Source organism: Salmo trutta, chromosome 23, assembly GCF_901001165.1.
Source record: "Salmo trutta chromosome 23, fSalTru1.1, whole genome shotgun sequence".
In the NCBI taxonomy this organism is placed as follows: Eukaryota; Metazoa; Chordata; class Actinopteri; order Salmoniformes; family Salmonidae; genus Salmo; species Salmo trutta.
Window position 1 is genome coordinate 12,719,756 of NC_042979.1, and position 20,227 is coordinate 12,739,982.

Consider the following 20,227-nt stretch of genomic DNA (forward strand, 5'->3'; position numbering starts at 1 on the left):
CAATGCTGTTTTTCCTGATGATATACAGTAGTACATTGCACCTGGAAGCATTATTTATTTGCTGAAATATCGGATTTTGATCAATGTAACAGTGACTGTAAGCAGCATGTAAGCTGATTGACACCAGTGTTACTGTCATGCTGTCATGGCCTGGGGAGCCAGCTGCTCACTCTGCTGAGAGAGAGACATAATATCCTCTGGGTATAAACTGACATGGAGGTGTGTGTGTGTGTGTGTGTGTGTGTGTGTGTGTGTGTGTGTGTGTGTGTGTGTGTGTGTGTGTGTGTGAGTTTGTGTGTGCCTGACATCCATCAGGTGCTCTCTGTGTCCAGTGTGAGCGAAGCATTGGAGGAAGTATGGCGTTAGCGACTCTTTGCACTGCCACCGGATGGAAGCACACAGCCAATGGCCCCCACCCTGTTCTCAACACATGCTAGGCTGGATTAGAAAGGGGAACCAGAGCAGAGGCGAGCAGAAACAGGATCCGACCCCCTCTCCAATTTCTCGCAGGGGCCACAACCCCTCCCCCAAAAACATCCTCGGCACTTCCTCCTCCAATTAGTGCGACCTTGTTACATTTGGGACGGGTACGCGTTGTGAAAGGTAAGACCGAGCCCCTCGCCTGTACAACGCTTTTAGCCAGCAGCAGCAGGCTAGCAAGCCTGAAGGCTAGAGGTTATCATTAAAATAGCACTCCTCAGCTCTGTAAAGAGATAGTGTATAAAGCAGCAGGACAACAAGCAGCGTAATCATTTCCTTTCCCCAGGGATGTTTTACTCTAAGCCCAGTGAGGCTACTCAGTGCTGCTCAGCGCTCTCGCCCATCCAAGTTTGTTTAGTAACAGCAGTAGGAAGAGGGGCCGGCACGGCGGACTCTCTTTGAATGGTCAAAGTCGTAAAGCCAACGTCGGTTCTAACACAGTGGCACCTTGGGGACCGTCCTACATGTCTTCTATGAGATGGTTCCTCACACTGACAGCTGCTGAAGGTCAGAGGTTAAGCCCATCACAGGTACCATATCAGCCCAAAGGCATGCTGGCGGCCCACAGAGACCCTCTTAGGGCTGGCTGTGGGCTGAATTAAAAGGCCCTGTTGGAACACTATCAGCTCTACCATAGACGCGTGCCCTTGACTGCAGGCCGGTATGTCTGACGGCCTGAGGAAGGCTTAGAGAGCCGGCACAAAGCGGACCAAACAGTAGACAAACTCAGCACAGACGCCACTCACTGCCTGACTGCCGTACAAACCCTGCAGAAATCTCCTGGGAGTCCTAGTTTGATTAATTGATTATGCATCAATTAACAGAGCTGCATTACATATGACCAGACAAGGTTACAAAGATAGGGTATATTACCGGTAACTTTCTGAGTTTAGCAGTATACTACTGGAGTGTTTTATACTGAACAAAAATATAAATGCAACATGTAAAGTGTTGGTCCCATGTTTCATGAGCTGAAATAAAAGATCCCAGAAATATTCCATATGCACAAAACCCTTATTATTCTCAAATTGCAAGCACAAATGTGTTTATATCCCTGTTTGTGAGCATTTCTCCTTTACCAAGATAATCCATCCACCTGACAGGTGTGGCATATCAAGAAGCTGATTAAACAGCATAATCATGACACATGTGCACCTTGTGCTGGGGACAATAAAAGTCCACTCTAAAATGTGTAGTTTTGTCACACACCACAGATGTCTCAACTTTTTAAGGAGCGTGCAATTGGCATACTGACTGCAGGAATGTCCACCAGAGCCGTTGCAAGATAATTTAATGTTAATTTCTCTGCCATAAGCCACCTCCAGTGTCATTTTAAAGAATTTGGCAGTACATCCAATCGGCCTCACAACCGCAGACCATGTGTATGGCATCGTGTGAGCGAGCGGATTGCTGATGTCAATGTTGTGAACAGAATGCCCCATGGTGGCAGTGGGGTTATGGTATGGGCAGGCATAAGCTACGGACAACGAACACAATTCATTTTATCGATGGCAATTTGAATGCACAAAACTACCGTGATGAGATCCTGAGGCCCATTTATTTTTGAAGGTATCTGTGACCTACAGATGCAAATATGTATTCCAAGTCATGTGAAATCCATAGATTAGGGCCTAATGAATTTATTTAAATTGTTTGATTTCCTCAAATGAACTGTTACTCAGTAAAATCTTTCAAATTGTTGCAGTGTTGCATTAATATTTTTGTTCAGTATTTAGTTTCAGAATAAAATATATATAATTTTTTTACACACTTTTCTTTATTTTACCTTGTCAATATGTATTTTGATGTCAATGTTTTGGTGCCAAACTGGTGGCAGTTGTGAAAAAAGTAAATAGTTGGAGGACTTGCAGAGTTAATTGGAAATTACGTAATTGTTGACTAGATGCTTTCATCATTAATTATGCTGTTTATAAAGTTTGAATTCTTATGAAAGTATCCATAGATCACGTGTTAATCACCAAAATTTGGAGTAGTTATGCTACCCTAGTCCAGACTCTACATCCACATTTCTGTCATTGTTATAGGACATGCTACTCCAAAAGGAAGCCTCTGTTTCATTACAAAAAGTAAAAGGTGAACAATTGCGAAAGGCACATCAATCACCACCCCTTGATTAGAAACCACATTCAGCACACTCCACCACCTTAATCAAGGACCTTGAAAAATGTCCATCAGAAGCCTATGCGCGCCATATTATTTTGGCCTTGTATTAAGCTCCTTTGATTCTCATGAGGTGATAATTCACCCTTGACCAATAATGAGCTGTTCCCAGACCTCCCCAGCATGCTGCTCTATAACAGTCAGACAGATCAATCACTGGCCTTTATCTCCACTTTACAATCTTCCAGATTCCTGAGGCACAGCTAGAAGACAGCCGGACAAAAAGTGAAAGGATGGGAATGGTGATCTTCACCCTCACATCTCCTCTTGGATTAATGTGTCAATTGGATTCTTTGACACATTTCATCTGCAATATATCGCATTGGAAAAGAGAGACGGTATTTGACGGAGTGGTGCGTAGGTTTTTAAAATGTGATCTCTCTCTATATGTTACATTTCTTCGTTTGAAGGATTTAACCTGCATTTCCTCACTTCTATTAATAACGGTGTCATAGTCCTGCCTGCAGTGTGATACTGTGTACTCACACACACATATACATCTCTCTCTCTCTCAGCAACACCTCAGCTGTTTCAGCAAAGCACAGATGATATTGGGTGGTATCTTACTGTAAGTGACCTAGATGGTTTCTCATAGAGTAACATGAGATACAGTAGATTGTGTCAGTAATACCTATACACCACCTTGTGTGTATGATAAAAATAATGGGAGAGAACAGGTGGAGATGAAGCACTGTATGGCACAGTGAGCAGTAGTATAAGAATTGCCTACTGCTCTAACTGTTACATACTGCACTACTCTAACTGTCACATACTGCTCTCTCAACAGGAACCTGTTGGTTCCACGGGTTATCCAGGGTGGGTGCCTGTGGCAGCCTGTGGCAGCTGGGTATTAGTGGAGTCGTGACACTGCCCTCCAGGGTATTAGTGCCCAGGCACACCGCAGAGGATAGAGACTCAAATTCCACCCTTGTCCTGGCTGATCAAGAGTTCCAGAGGGGATTTAGAGACAGGACCACTATGCAATGCCATGTGACTGTCCCACAGCCACATCAAACAAACACTGCCTGATACTATCTGGCTAGGGTGGGACCTGGTCAGGGTCGGCTCGCTCGGCAGCTCAGGAAGTGGGTGGTGGTACTGTCAGTGATCATGCCACGTTGTTTCACAAGCATGTAGTTCAAATGAAGCCCACAAACTGCTGAAGCCCCCAAACTGTGCATTTGTTTTCATCACATGATATGGATGCAGGTCAATACACCTGTCTCAACTGATTTAATCAAGTCATCACCATCAAAGGCCTACTGAAGTTGGGACAGAAATGCACACTGCAGTGGCCTCGAGTTCTGTCACCGTATACAGTGTCACGGATCACATCAGAACATAAGGTCCACTCCGTGGGTGTAGTGGGAGTGAGGGGTGTATGATGTGTGTGAATTCCATGTGCTAGCCTGATAATCCTGCGAACATGCCGACCTTTTAGACAAGCCCACATATCACTGGAGTGGCTACTGTGGTCAGGACCGTAAAACACACCAGACAAAACTCTCAACAGGCTGATGAGTGGTTAACATGTCAGCCATGTGATAAACACAATGGTGGATCATACTAAAGCCTTCTAGGAATATCTTTAATGTACGTGTGTGACATGGGGATTGTTCATTGTGTATTTGATTCAAGCGGATCAACATTGACATCATGAGTTGTCAACCGGCTACAGAGTTTAGTATGATGACCCCTGTTATTCCGCATTCCTCTGTCCTCTATGACACACACACACGATGACTCCCACCACCACACAACGAGACCCAAAGCTGTCCAATAAAAAAGTCCCCAAACTCCCAGTGACTAGCACTATTAAACCCTGGGGTTGAGTTTGAATACTAAAAGGTCAACGAAGAGTCACCCTCCTCCTCAGACAGATAAGGCTGTTTGTGTGCTCTGAGGGGTTGGCATTCAAAATAAAGTGGTTTGCCCCGTCGCACTGCACGCCTAATGAGAGAAGAAGGCACTTCCATCTCAGTGACTGGTCCCTTCTGCGAATGACACCCTCAGCCTGGGATGTGTTCTCACACAAAGGAGCTTTCTAAAACATGGACTATGTTTGGAAGCCATTACTACCTCGTTTATGTTAGTATCAGCGGTCCAGAGAAACGGTAGTATGGAGGGAGTCTTTGGTGTCACCCCAGTTTACCCCAGTGTGGTCCAGTGTTTACCAACTCCAGTCCTCCAGCACCCCCAACAGCAGACATTTTGTTGTAGCCCCAGACAAACTCACCTGATTCAACTCACGGAGGACTTGACGATTAGTTGACAAGTTAAATAATGTGTGCTTGTCCGGGTCTACAACAAAAATGAATGCTGTTGGGGGTATTAGAGGACTGGAGTTGGGAAACACGGGACAAGTCCACATAACAAAACACACTCTGTCTGGGCCATGAGCTGTCCATGTTCAACTAGTCTGTGACATCAGAGAGCTCTGTGACACACTCCCTTGTAAACGCCGCTAAAAGGAAAAGACCAGTCATCACTGAAAGAGAGTGATTGCTTTTTATGATATGGATTGATTGGATCCCAGTGGAGTCATTACTGGATCTCTTTCGCTCAGTTCTCTGTGACAAGGTTTTGGTATTCCCTCCCTTCTAACCCTACTGGCTCTGTACACTGGCATGACTATCTCCAACCATAAACACTGCTGTTACATGTACTCATGCCAGTCATGCAAACTTTTGATACAATTTCCCAGTGCCAGCCAGAGGAAGCTTTTTGATATTTCCCAAAGATGTTGTTCTCTGCCTGGTTGTTCAGTTATCACTTCATAAAAGCTCCTGAGCTCCTTAATTCCCCCCCCCCCTCCACACACACACACACACACACACACACAGGGGATAGCTATTCTCTCCAGTACAACCCCCCCACCTGTAGAATTCTCAGCCCCTCCCCTTAAAAAATGCTCTCAATGTCAGCACTTTAAATCACTTCTTTTTTTTAAAGACCCAAGCTGTAGTTCAGGACCACTGTTGGTTGTATATGTTGTCTGTTTGTTCCCATCTGTTACTGGACACGACTATGACATTACTGTGCTTGTTGGTAGCAGACAGCATGTTAATCCTTGTTGTCATTACTGTTGATATTCTCATTGACCGTAAGGGGGAAAAGGGGCATTATGCAATCCTGTTTATTCTTGTTTTTATTGTAGTGTTTGTTTGTCATGGTCTGTTAGTAACCACTAGTAACCGCTGCTTCCATAAAGGATGAGTGATGCATCTAGGTGTCCATGGCCAATGGGCATCATTCCTGGAGACACCAGCGCCAAGCTAAACATTTGGCCAAACCCAGAGAATCACAGAGGCACACACAGCTCCGACTGTCAATAACACCCAGAGGAGATAGAACAGGAAACCAACAGTTAAGTTGATTCCTCATGACAAGACCTAAATCAGAGGGGCTGGGCAGAGCACCAATTATGACTGGACCGCTTAAATATAACCCCACTCACATATCTCAATGGAGGAGCAAGAGATAGGACTTCACTACGGAATGAGTGCCTCCCTTCAAATGTCAACTGATTGACCCACAGCAGACACATGGTTCTTCTATCAGCCTGTGGTTAAATGGTTCCGCCATCATTTACTGTCAATATTACTACAAGTTGTAGTACTGTAACCTGACTATCAACCGTTCCTCCAGTGACATGATATGAATCAGTCAGTGACTCTGATGGCATCTAAACAACCATTTGGATCACCAACAGAAACAAATAGTGAATACAGATCATCCGGAGACAGAGGACATTTTGTTGAGCTTGTGGATGGTAGACTAGACTGTTCAGGTCCGTTAACTTGATCCAGAGTGCAGATTAGGCCATGAATTCTCTCAGGGTCAGAGTAAGTACATTTTGTTGAGCTTGTGGATGGTAGACTAGACTGTTCAGGTCCGTTAAATTGATCCAGAGTGCAGATTAGGCCACGATTTCTCTCAGGGTCAGAGTAAGTACAGGCAGAATAGATCACATTTAACCCCTTCCCATGAAATCCTAGATGTCAAAGGTTCTAAACAGAGGAAAAGCAAGTTAATGGGGGTTGTGCAAATCCTTATAGCTAACACCAAGAGAGGGACAGAGGAGAGGTGATACTAGGAATGTAAAAATAGGAGAATCCCACCCATCCACCATCAATTTACTGTCGTTTTTGTAAAAACAAAAAACAACATTAACATGTCATACTGTAAACTCCCTTAGCCTGCACCTGCACTTAGAAAGTACTGACTGGTCAAGTGTTCTGTTGTATAGGACATCACCTCTCTTGGCTTTTAAAACATCTTACATTTTGACACAGACTGACAAACAGACACTACACTTAAAAGGGATTCACTGAGGAAAAATTGTTATGCTGTGTTTCAGGTATTATTGTGAGATGCAACATAAGCAGAACACAGTCAGCCATAGGTGTGTTTTAAAGGCACGGATTTAGACAATTGTATACCTCTCGACCGGTTATTGGAGCGCCCATTACTCACAGAATGTTACTGATCCAGTAACAATGAAGTGCATAGCTTCTGAAGAGAACATGACAGTGAGGAATCTACAGTATTGTGTATGTAGAAAGGAGTCAATACCAAGAGGACACAGATGGTAACCAAGGCAGACACACAAAGAAACAGATTAGAGAATACATGCATTAACGTGTGATCCCAGTCCTGGAGCTAACAAATATGCACCTTCTAATGCCAATGAACGGTCAAAATGAGCTAAATCACATCACCAGTAGCCTTAGACTGACAGTGTCAACCGTTGAATTTGCATCCCTTGTGTCACAGCCAGAATGTTGCCCTCTGTAATTTGCCTGTCAAACTTAAATAAAATCCTTCTCTCTGAATGTTTTATTTTTAAACGTGTAAAATATCTGGGTGTATTCTCACTCGTCAACGCTGAAATGAGTTGAATTCATAAACAGTTGGGTAAAACCAGGAAGAATGTAGTTATCCTGAAGATGAAAGAGATCTAGAGTGTCAATGAGGGCTAATGGACCAGGCCTCTCAGGTACCACATCACAGGGGGTTTATAGTCCCTCTATTGTGGGCCACACAGACCCCTGCAGGCAAAAGGACACCAAACACTGGTTATTAAGTGACCATTTGCTCCAAGCTATAGTGTGCATCTGAATACTTCCCACTGGCCACAGACTTCAATTCAAAGTCTATTCTACGTTTGTTCAACATAATGTAATTGAAATGACGTGTAAACAACGTTGATTCAACCAGTGTGTGCCCAGTGTGTTATGTAATGGGTATTCTACAGCTGCTGCAGTGCATTATATTGTGGAGTATTATATAGTGTGCCATATGTATAACATGTTAAAAGGACTTACATATTTTCACCTTTACCCACAAATGCCCATCACACTTATTTACAAGTCTGTCCTAGTAAATAAGTGTGGTGGGCATCCTAATTTGATCTATGAGTAGCTGGAACCCGACACCCAGCGCGCGCGGTAAAGATCAGTGTATTCAAGGAACATGTATAGCAAACGAACGTCTCCAAATCGCCTTCCGCATTACTGAAATCTAACCCCAGGACATTAGGAAAGTGACATACTCCTAAAGAGATCCCGAAACTGCGACCCAGCAAATGGAGCGCCAGGGGTGTTTTGGAGACGTGAGTTTGCGTGTACTTCTGTTTGTACTTGCTGTTTGGTTGTGCAGAGGTCGAGAAAAGAAGGGCGGACTCTTCGAAACGTCAGCGCGCTCAAAGCTATAAATCTATCCAAACCGTCTTCTGCGTCTCTACAGCGTGATGCGCAGACAGCTGCACATCTGTACTGCCAGTGCCAGTCTGGAGAGAATATACAGAGCCCGCATGTGGACTCCTTGCGCGGACACCACTTGGATATAATGGAGAATACACATTGCCCTCGTTTTTTATTAGAATACCAAGTCCATTGGGGATATGAAAACAGCAAGTAAATCTTCTTGACCATATGTTGGTCTGGTGGATGTTACAGTCGTTTTTGGTTCGATTTTCTCTCATTAAAAAAGTTTATGGTAACACGTAATAAACTGTCTCTCTAAAGCGCGATTCGGTGCGTTTTCCCTGCGCTTCGGCTTTGGCAAACCGCTCTGCTCCCTGCGTCGGTAAAGCTGATGTCTTCATTTGACTCCTTGCAGTTGGTGATGGTGGATCTCTCTCGGATTTCCAATGTGGAAACCAGCATCCAATTAGTTTGCGATTGAGCGCCTGGATAGACAGCGCAGAGGCACTTTGGCCAGCTAGCCACTTAAGCGTGTAGCCTACCTGTGGGCAGACGCATGGTTGGGCGCTCTGTAGGCTACAGAATTCCATTAATTCTGAGTGTCATTTTTACTTATAGTTTTTTTGTTGACATTGTCATTTAAATTGAACGCATCGGATCTTGTTTATGTGATCAGATAAAACTGTACAGTCTGATTATATCATTTGGATACAAGTACTTCTAACTCACCACGGAACGTTAAATGCATCGCTGTGTGTTGGACTTTAATACCGATACGATTGCAGGTCTGCAAGGGCCAGATTTAAGGTAAGCACATTCCATTCACAGTTATTAGATTGTGCAATAAAAAAAATTGTAAGTGAGATGCACTTGTGTAGACTGTGAACCTACTGAAGGAATTTTGAGGATATCAGACCTATTCTGAATGTCGATCAGCCTACAAAGTAAGCATTCACAATGGATAAAACACGTACAAAAAAGGAAAAAATATATTTTAACACGCATTAACAGTGTGTCAAATTTTTCTAGGTATTAGTTGCAAATCGGAAGTAATTTATTTTACGCATTACGCCTATTCAAAAAGTACACCCTATGGACATACTTTAGCTGCAGCCAATGCTCAATTAACAATAGTCACAAAAGCAATAGAGATTCACCATCTGGCAAATAGATGCCAACATGAAGGCTACTGTAGCCTTTCTACTGGACACCAGCCAATACTCGATGTATGGTGCGTCCATAAACGAATTTTGGAGTAAAGGCGCACCCTTTGCCTGTGACGGCCACCCATTTCAGTAACACGCACTCATAAATTATCACTCAAATAGGTCAGAAATGTGTTGTAATCGAGGTGCTTTGGATCAGAATGTCCATCATATACAAAAACAATAATTAAAACGACATTGTAATATCAATATGTTGTATCATGTAGAAGCTATGGAGGTCCCTAAAAGTAATAGGATAGTTCAGTATGAAATCATATTAATAGATTATATCTAGGCCATGTCAACCTAAAGACCATGGGCTAACAGTTTATATTTAGCCTACATATAGCGTTTAGAACTTTCTAGCTATATTTGACCTTTTTGTTGAAAAATATACCATTTGATACAATGTAAATAATGGTCTCTGAAGTTTGTTCATTTGGATCCCCAATAGCTGTGCCAAAACACAACAGCCAACAAAACATCATACATACAGCAAGTTGGCTTGTTTCACTGTTGTTGAATGGGCATATCCTCTTGACATGAAGGATGGTTGCTATTGCCAAATGAATTTCCAAAGATGTCATCATGACTCAAGACTGTTTTCTGCACTGTATCAAAGCAGGTCAACAATGTGCCAGTCCTGAGCTACAGTATCTACTACACCTTATTCCCATCCTTCATAGTATCAACATCAAATATTCATGCTTGTAATATTTTCTCGCAATTCAAAAGATGACCAAACTAAGCCCATTTTGGCACTGTGTCCTATGTTTCCCATGTTTACAGCCTACACATATTTTTACATTTCAATCTAATTTGTAAATGTAGGATTATTTCAAAGGTTGATCCAACTCAGACACCTGTTTTGTTTTCTTGCAGCTTCCTTCATAGGAACTGAGTCTAAGATGAAGTTATGGGATGTTTTGGCCACGTGTTTGTTGCTCCTGAGCTCCGTCTCCACACGCCCCCTCTACCAAAACCTTCAGCCTGCCAAGAGAGCTCACTACTCGGATCGGTACAGTGATTCTCTGTCCCTGTCTGTGGAGGAACCAGAGCCAGAGTTCCAGTCAGAGTCTCACAGCCTGCAGGAAATCTCCATGGAGGATAAATGTAAGTCAAGACTCTGATAGTGTTTTCTCACCTGCTGAAGTGTGAGTCAAATATACTTTCTTCTGATTAAAGGTAAAATTCTTGGGTGCTACATCCATTTTTGAACTTGTGATATAAACCCATTGGTTATTGGAGAATATAACATATGAATGCCTCATGAGCTTAGTTCAACTGTCATACCCCATCAGAGCCCCAAATACAGTTGAAGTCGGAAGTTTACATACACATACATTAAAACTAGTTTTTCAACCACTCCACAAATTTCTCCACAAATTTCTTGTTAACAAACTATATTTTCAAGTCTGTTAGGACATCTACTTTGTGCATGACACAAGTAAGTTTTCCAACAATTGTTTACAGATTATTTCACTTATAATTCACTGTATCACAATTCCAGTGGGTCAGAAGTTTACATACACTAAGTTGACTGTGCCTTTAAACAGCTTGGAAAATTCCAGAAAATGATGTCATGGCTTTAGAAGCTTCTCATAGGCTAATTGACATTATTTGAGTCAATTGGAGATGTATCTGTGGATGTATTTCAATGCCTACCTTCAAACTCAGTGCCTCTGTGCTTGACATCATGGGAAAATCAAAAGAAATCAGCCAAGACTTCAGAAAAAAAATTGCAGACCTCCACCAGTCTGGTTCATCCTTGGGAGCAATTTCCAAATGCCTGAAGGTACCACGTTCATCTGTACAAACAAAAGTACACAAGTAGAAACACCATGGGACCACGCAGCCGTCATACCGCTCAGGAAGGAGACGCGTTCTGTCTCCTAGAGATAGACGTACTTTGGTGCGAAAAGTGCAAATCAATCCCAGAACAACAGCAAAGGATCTTCTGAAGATGTTGGAGGAAACAGGTACAAAAGTATCTATATCCACAGTAAATCGAGTCCTATATCGACATAACCTGAAAGGCCGCTCAGCAATGAAGAAGCCACTGCTCCAAAACCGCCATAAAAAAGCCAGACTACGGTTTGCAACCGCACATGGGGACAAAGATCCTACTTTTTGGAGAAATGTCCTCTGGTCTGATGAAACAAAAATAGAACTGTTTGGTCATAATGACCATCCTTATGTTTGGAGGAAAAAGGGGGAGGCTTGCAAGCCGATGAACACCATCCCAACCGTGAAGCACGGGGATGGCAGCATCATGTTGTGGGGGTGCTTTGCTGCAGGAGGGAGTGGTGCACTTCACAAAATAGATGGCATCATGAGGAGGGAAAATTATGTGGATATATTGAAGCAATATCTCAAGACATCAGTCAGGAAGTTAAAGCTTGGTCACAAATGGGTCTTCCAAATGGACAATGACCCCAAGCATAGTTACAAAGTTGTGGCAAAATGGCTTAAGGACAACAAAGTCAAGGTATTGGAGTGGCCATCACAAAGCCCTGACCTCAATCCTATAAATAATTTGTGGGCAGAACTGAAAAAGCGTGTGCGAGCAAGGAGGCCTACAAACCTGACTCAGTTACACCAGCTCTGTCAGGAGGAATGGACCAAAATTCACCCAACGTATTGTGGGAAGCTTGTGGAAGGCTACCCGAAACATTTGACCGAAGTTAAACAATTTAAAGGCAATGCTACCAAATACTAATTGGTGTGTATGTAAACTTCTGACCTACTGGGAATGTGATGAAAGAAATAAAAGCTGAAATAAGTCATTCACTCTACTATTATTCTGACATTTCACATTCTTAAAATAAAGTGGTGATCCAAACTGACCTAAGACAGGGAATTTTTACTAGGATTAAATGTCAGGTCGTGAAAAACTGAGTTTAAATGTATTTGGCTAAGGTGTATGTAAACTTCAACTAGCCTACCTGATTAAATAAAGGTGAAATAAAAAAATAAAACTATATAAGCTTGTTTTACATTGTTTACAATGTAAATGTAAACAAACACTGTATAGCCACAAAATGGGGTTAAAACTATCATATTTATATCGTGGATGGTCAGTCCTTGTATCCATTGCTCTGTATATTAATTTGTGAGTGGTTACATTTCTCCAGGCCCATCCCTCAGCTTTTTAATAAAACAGAGGCGGGGTGACTGCTTTGTTGCTAATTCAATGAAGGACTCTAGCTTTAAGATCAGTCCGTGTTCTAGAAAAGGATTCTCTTACAGAAGGCTAATAAAAGTTGCTTGATGAGGCTCTGTTGCAAAACCATGGCAATAAAGTGACTGCAGTACTGAGTAGTCAACTGGTTCTCAGTTCCTTGAAGTGTATATGGGTTTGAAGAGGGTGACAAACACGGCCGCTGGAAAATGCACATTCAACATACCATTTATGGTTTGGCACTTAGTTTGTTCAAAGGCCTGATTACCAAAACAAACGGGACATACTCAGCCCAAACATGTAACCCAAACCTCAGAGAGGATACATATGTTTATGTGATGGCCAGAGGTTGCCATGTGTTCCGTATTGCACATACAGTATTATGTGTTTTTAAATAGAGTCAGGGTTGCTCCCTTGGTAGGAACAGGCTCTCCTTGGGTTCACACTTGGGTTAAAGTCTTGCAAGCCATGAACCTTTGCTATGGATCATATTGTAGCAACTAGCAAGGCAAGCTTATCCCAAATAAAGGGAGTCAATGTAATTGAGGGCTGATTGTTTGAGTTGATTTTTTTTTTACAGGGACAGTGCACATTAATCAACATTTCAGTAAAAGTGACGGTTTAGCCAGCTGGCTAATTTTCAACCGCAGTTGCTGGGCAGGTTATTACAAATAATGACAATAACAATACAATACAGACAAACAATGAGCAGTGAGCACATGCAGAGCAGCATAGGACAATCAACACGTAGCACGCAGACAGAACAACACAAAAAGCAACAAAACAAAATACATAAACGCAACTGTTTCCACAGCTCACAAGCTGCAGACTACATGGAAAGACACAATACACAGCTAGGGATTATGTTCACAAGTCTGACTGGCCTTTAGCCTTGTCTTTATGTTTTGTGTGAAGGTGCTATAAGTGGTGCAGTTGATGACAGTGTGTTCCAGACATGGGAAGCTCTCACAGAGAAAGCAGATTGACTAAAGGTGATTTTCCTTAAGGGAACTATACAGTCACCTCTCATGGCAGACCTTGTGGATCTGCGGCCATGGGTTTGGGTTTTCTGTTGAACAAAAGTACTAAGTGGTGGGGGGCAGGCCATTTAGGATCTTGAATACAAGACATGCGTCAGTGTATTGCACAATAATTTTGTTCTTTCTGGGGATGTAACAGTGATGATGGCTATTGGGCTTCCTATCAAGCACTTTGAGAGCCTGTTTGTAGACAGTCTGAAAGGATTTTCATGTTGTACAGCAAGCTTGGGCCCAACTAGTCAAGCAGTATGTTAAGTGGGGGAGTATCATAGATTTGAAGTAGTTTTGTTACCTCTGTAGTCAAACAATTTTGTCTGAATCGGAAATTAGCTAGGTTGAATTTGGTTATTTGAGTTACGTTTTTCACCTACTTGTTAATTGTTGAAGGGCACTTAAACTGAGGCACCCATGGGGCCAGACCAGTCATTGATAAATCCTGCTGACTACCTACTTCAGAGCAGTTTGTCTAGCAGCAGGTTTAATTAAACAGTTTTCTCTACTGCTGTGTGCAGCATCACGTTGATGGTAAAAACATTTACTGCTGTGGGCAGCATCACGCTGATGGTAAAAACATCTACTGCTGTGTGCAGCATCACGTTGATGGTAAAAACATCTACTGCTGTGTGCAGCATCACGCTGATGGTAAAAACATCTACTGCTGTGTGCAGCATCACGCTGATGGTAAAAACATTTACTGCGGTGGGCAGCATCACGCTGATGGTAAAAACATCCACGCGGCAGAAGGAGCAAGAAATAGTGAGTGCGGCTCCTCAGTTCCAAACACAGAGGCTGGCGCTGACATTCCTTTTGCTTGTTTATCTTCACCCCCGTCTCTCTGGGACTGCAGGACCTGTGCCCTCTCCCTGTCAGGAAAACATAGCGTGTTGTGTTTTATCCCTAACCAAGTTAGAGTAAAGGAACATGGAAACAGATGCAGATCACAGGAGAAAGACTGGACAATACGGCAGAGTCAAAACCAACAAGGGCACGTGCAATATTGTGTTCAGGCTCATTTTAGCATCTTCGAGGGCAAGGAATTCCATTTGTTTAAAAGAACATAACAGTCTTGACTTTACACAGTAGTAAACTGTGCAGCGCTCTAGATAAGGCATGGAACATTTAGAACAGATAAATGTTTTTCCCTTCACCTCATATTCAGTTAGCGGTGGTGAGTGACATCACCTCAGCCTGTTCTGTAACTTAAGACCTTTAACAATGCACCAAGGTGTAAACAACCCTGGAACTCAATGGGAGGTTTGGCCTTTTGTTTCGGGTGTGATGTCTGTGGTAAGCGATGAATCTTGTACCAGTTCCAAGTAACCTTTGGAGCCAAGTGTCTCTGCAGCTGATCCACTGCCTCTAGAGATACTTGTGTCTGGCTTCTGGTGCATGCTCCACTAGGCTAGAAAACTATGTGAAGTGAAGTATTTAATACAAAAATCTTTTTGTATGCCTTGTCAGGACTTCACTTTGTTCTCAGTGGAGTGTTACACCCGGCAGACTACAGAACTGATCGCTAAATCATAACAAACGTGATTCTGGAGAACATTTGAAACAGGTGCACGGGGAGACCTGGGAGGTGTTGCTGTCGTTTGGGCTGTGGAACAATTGTGTCTGTCAGCTGGCGTAGAATAGGTGCTATCCCTGTCTGTCTACTCTATCGTCCATCAGTTGATAGCCACACAATAGAAGGTGTTTAAATCAAAGGGCACAGGGTGTCTAAACAGATTGGTCCCTGGCTCACCCGATACCGCCGCGACGGCCCAATCAGCCGTGGCGCTGGGTGGATCAGATGACCTGTACGCTGGCAGTGGGACAGGTGAGACAGGTGACTCCCAACGGCAAGAAGAGGCTGGGCTACTGACACCTCCGCCTGGCAGATAGACACACTACACAACCTGCCTGGGTGCCCTGTGCCCGCCACACACAGGCCAGTCCACTGAGGCCTGGAGTAAATCATGCCAAGGCCAGCTTTAAGGGCATTCCTTCTCTACTAACCCCACCTCCACTGATCGAACACACACGCACAAAAGCTAGCCACACACACACACTTATACACACACATTAAAACATAAAAAAACATCATACACCTGACATTCATATTGGGTAATATGATTAGTGTCATACTAATTGAGTCATTTAACAATAATGTTTTCTGTGATCTTCTGAGTGGGTTGCCAGACGTTTAAGCGATGCGGAGAAGGAGGGGGGAGTTTACACTATAATGGAATCACCGTGTATTACATGAGGATCAAAGGGCTCTCTGGGGTTTTGTTTCCCTCTGCAGATGGCGGAGGGCTTCCTGCATGTTTTGAATTTGAAATAGAATAAGTGCTGAAGAGAGATGAAATCGTCTCTCTCCATATGATTCCCTTCTAGCGGTGCTTTGAAGCTCTGATTCAGTATTTTAAAAAGGGAACGAGAAGGTGGTCCGTTCCAAGAAGTATAACTACAATTACTAAGAAATACTAAAACAATCTTCTATATGGAACTGTCAACTGTTACAGTTATTGAAGCATCGCTACCTTGTCACGGGGAAACTCTATATTGATTTAACATTCTAATTGTTGCCATCACTATTTTTACTTCTATTGTTTATTACTACAGTATATGTTGTCACTTTAATGCATTGACTTTACTATTGCATTATCAGTCATTTCCTCTTTGCATCCTCTCTCTCTTATAGATGACATCACAGGCCCATATCCGGACCAGTTTGATGATGTAATGGATTTTATCAAGGCTACCATTGGCAGACTGAGGAGATCATCAGAGCCCGCCGGCGGCTCAAGGGAAAGGAGGGAGCAGAGAGAGCAGGAGAGACAGAGAGGAGCAGCAAACGCGGACCGAGGAGGAGGAGGGAGAGGAGAGGGGAGAGGAGGACGGGTGAGAGGAGGACGCCCGGAGAAGAAGAAGGGTCGGGGGCGAGGGGGCAAAGGAAGGAGCAGTGAAAGAGGGGAGCAGCGGATGAAGCCGGTTGAAGGCCGTGGCTGCTTGCTAAAAGAGGTCCATCTCAACGTGACAGACTTAGGTCTGGGCTACCAGACCAAAGAGGAGCTGATCTTCCGGTACTGCAGCGGCCCCTGTTCGGACGCAGAGACCAACTATGACAAGATCCTCAACAACCTCACCCACAACAAGAAGCTGGTCAAGGACATACCTTCCCGCACCTGCTGTCGACCAATCGCCTTTGACGATGACCTGTCGTTCCTGGATGACAACAACGAGGACTACCACATTCTGCAGAAGCATTCCGCCCGCAAATGTGGTTGTGTTTGACTCTGGGAGAGATGAAATGAGAGAGAAAGGCAAAGAGAGAAAGGCAAAATAACGGAACGTGAGACGGATAGTCCACTCCAGTGGTGTCTTAGGACCCATGGCCAGTGTTAGCGTGTCCTGTCCTACTCCTGAGAAGCTGCAAAGGGTTGAACAGGGATGGTGTCGTCCCCAAACCTCCAGTGATTAAGCTGATCCAGAGCCCAAGTCAGGTCACAGTGGAGAAGGGACTCCTCTATGTTCTAACGACAGTTTATGACTGACATTAAATGACATCGAAATTCAGTGTAACAGCCCATTAAAGAGACATTGTCAATTCAGCTCAGTATTCACTTCATGGTTGGATCCCGTCATTGGAGGCCTACATGGATACTGTCTCATTTACCTATTGAACCATGCTGTTAGACTCAAAGGCTGGCCTGCAATGGAGTTGCTGAGACAGAACCAGACAGAGGAAATCTGGATATTGAAAGCTGGTCTGTTCCTCAAAACGCCAGATTCTCCTGGGAGCATCTATTTTCCCAGGAACTTAGTCAGCTCCTGAGGCTCACAGTGAGAACAGTGAGAGCAGACCTCGTCCCAATGAGTATTTTTAGCTGCAGTCCAGTGCGTTCTGGTTCCACTGCACAGACTGGACCTTAAAGTTTACATTCACAATGAACGAGGGAACGGGAGAAAAAGAAAAAGTAGAGAGGACTCTTCAACCTGTCGACTGGCTTAGTCCTACAGCAGGCTGTCTGGTGCAACACATCAATGTAAAATCCCAAATATTTCAAATTATATATGAGATGTATTTATTAAGATTGAATTAATTTATTGTTATTTATTGCAGTCCATTTTATGATTTTCCTTATTTATTTGAGCTTTGTTTTGTCCTGGATAGTGCCAAAGCAGAGCATGTGTTTTCTAAGGGAAATCAGATTGTGCTGAAACAACCAGGTTCAAGGTGCAGCCATAACTAATCAAACTCATCCTTATGTTTCAAAACGCTGTACAGTTTGTATCCGAATTCCATGGTAGATAATCCTAAACCCACTGCTGATTCCAAAACATCATGGATTTATGAGAATAACATAAGGTATCAGGTTTAGGGAGGGAAAGCAGAGAGAGAAAGACAGACAGCTCGGAGTGGACCAATTTCAACCTTTTTCTAAACAAAAAAATCTTATCTCTGCTTTCCGATCATTTTGAAGTATGCCAGGTTTGAGCGTCTTTGACAGTGTTCCTCATTTGTCACTAATGGAAAGCAGAGAGGATGGAGCGGCCTGGGACGTTAGGGGCTGAGGGCCTGGGAGAGACCAGTCAGCTGCTCCTCACTCCTAACTCTATCAAAGTAAAGGGGTAAACAAACCATGGCATGCCATTATATGTTTACAAAGGAGCATACAAACCCTGCATTCTCGTTTTTTTTTTTTAGGACAGAATAAAGTCGTACTGCCGGTGGTTATCTCAGACAGCTGTGCATCCTTCCCTACAATGATACTCCCCACATTAATTCAACGTTCTCTTCTTTTCTAGACAGAATAACAAAAGGACCTCAGGAGGTACAGGACAGGTTGGATATGGGCAGCCTCCAGGTCCACTGCTTTCAACGCACTTTCATTCTCTTTCAATCACACCATTTGCAAAGTAATATTTCACTGACCGCTTTACAAAAGACCACAAAAAAAAAAATCATACAGAAAATCTCTGATATAGTGAAAACCTTGAGGGAATAGACTGTGGAAAATGAACCCAGTGTCCTTTGGCCATCACAGTGCAGAAGTTGACGGTATGCATGCATGCTTGGCTGCCAGGGTCTTATATCTCAACCTTCAGCCTGGTCCTGGCTCTACACCAAGTCTGGGCAAAGGCTTTGTAGTGGTTACTGTCCCAGTAGGCTTTAGCGTTCCTGGGAGTGTCTCCGTCTCTGTTGTCTCTGCTCAGACACAGGTCTTTCTCACTGATCTGGGGTTAGTTTGAAAACGATCCTCTAACATGCAGCTTAGCCCACTACTCCCACTGGCCAAGGCACCCTGGTGTTTAAAACCATTTAAGGGAGATCTGGCTCTGTCTCTCTTAGCCAAGCCGACATACATGTCTTAGGGCCAGACAGTACAACAAAGAGACGGACATAGATTGTGACATTACTAAAGGGGAGAGAGGGGAGCACTGGGGTAACCAGGCATTCTCAGTGTGAGGACTATACAGTATACCATCAATCCTCACCCAAAACAACTACTGAACAGAAGAAAAAAAGAACACAAACAGAGGACTCTTCAAAGCATATTACTACAGTACTATGCCCTTGTCCCATGTTCATATAGAGGAGCTTGTGAGTGAAACCCAGAGAAAGGGTGCCCCAGAGCAGGCCTTGATATTAGCATGGATTATGGACCAGAGTATCTGTGCTCACCCAACAGAAACCAAGCCAGCTTTAGCCCCATAATCTCCCCCAGCACACAGAACAAATCCACGGCATCAAGATGGATTTAGGCCACTGTCAGAGAAAGATCGACCCCTTTAATCACAGCATGCTTTTATCAATTGGATCATCATCCCCTTTAATAACTGATTTCTGTGTAAGCCTTTCCGGCAGCCTCTTGGGCCCTTACCTTTCCGTATGTTACTTTTAAGTGTGTGTGAACTGTGGCTGACCACTCCCCCTCTGTCTTTACACATTGTTGTTTCCTCAACTGTCAGTGTTCCTTTTCCTGTGTGTTCATAACGCTGGCAGTTATTTTGTGAAGGTAAGGTGTGTGTAAAGGCAGAGGAATCTCCAGTGCAAACACCATGTAGAAAGGATTGCATTTTTGGTTTTCAGACCCATGTTTGTGTTATAATCGCCTGTGAAAGAAAAGGTGTAATGTTTTGTGTTACTGAACCAAAGCCCTCAACAAACTTTATTTTTGTACAATATTCATTTTATAACTTTTTACAGAATTAAACTCATTTTTATCAAAATGTCTGTCTGATGGCTATTGAATACTAAATGCTTGTTGCTTCAGTGAGCTGTAGAATCTGAAAAAGATTGCCAGGTTTTCGCCAGCCAGAAAGGTCTTTCATAACATAAGTAGTCTCTCCCCAACATACATTTGTGGAGAAAATAAAGAGAAAATGTAAGCAAGGCGAGTGCAAAAGTATTTCTCATTGTGGAATAATTTATCATCTTGTTGG

At 43.3% G+C, this 20,227-nt stretch overlaps 1 protein-coding gene across 1 annotated transcript; it reads left to right on the forward strand.

The window, feature by feature from the left end:
- The first annotated feature begins 8,422 nt into the window (after positions 1–8,422).
- Positions 8,423–20,009, forward strand: LOC115159371 (glial cell line-derived neurotrophic factor). The gene is made up of 4 exons (XM_029709010.1): positions 8,423–9,176; positions 10,457–10,687; positions 16,482–17,826; positions 18,590–20,009. Exons 2-3 carry the CDS (start codon positions 10,483–10,485, stop codon positions 17,072–17,074), a joined length of 798 nt encoding a protein of 265 aa, XP_029564870.1. The 5' UTR covers positions 8,423–9,176; positions 10,457–10,482; the 3' UTR covers positions 17,075–17,826; positions 18,590–20,009.
- The last annotated feature ends 218 nt before the right edge of the window (positions 20,010–20,227 follow it).

Excerpts from the sequence above, each read along its gene's own strand:
- LOC115159371 (XM_029709010.1), top strand. The coding sequence starts at position 10,483 with ATGAAGTTATGGGATGTTTTGGCCACGTGTTTGTTGCTCCTGAGCTCC. Across the intron at positions 10,688-16,481 it reads AATCTCCATGGAGGATAAAT|ATGACATCACAGGCCCATAT; the intron begins GTAAGTCAAGAC and ends TCTCTCTTATAG.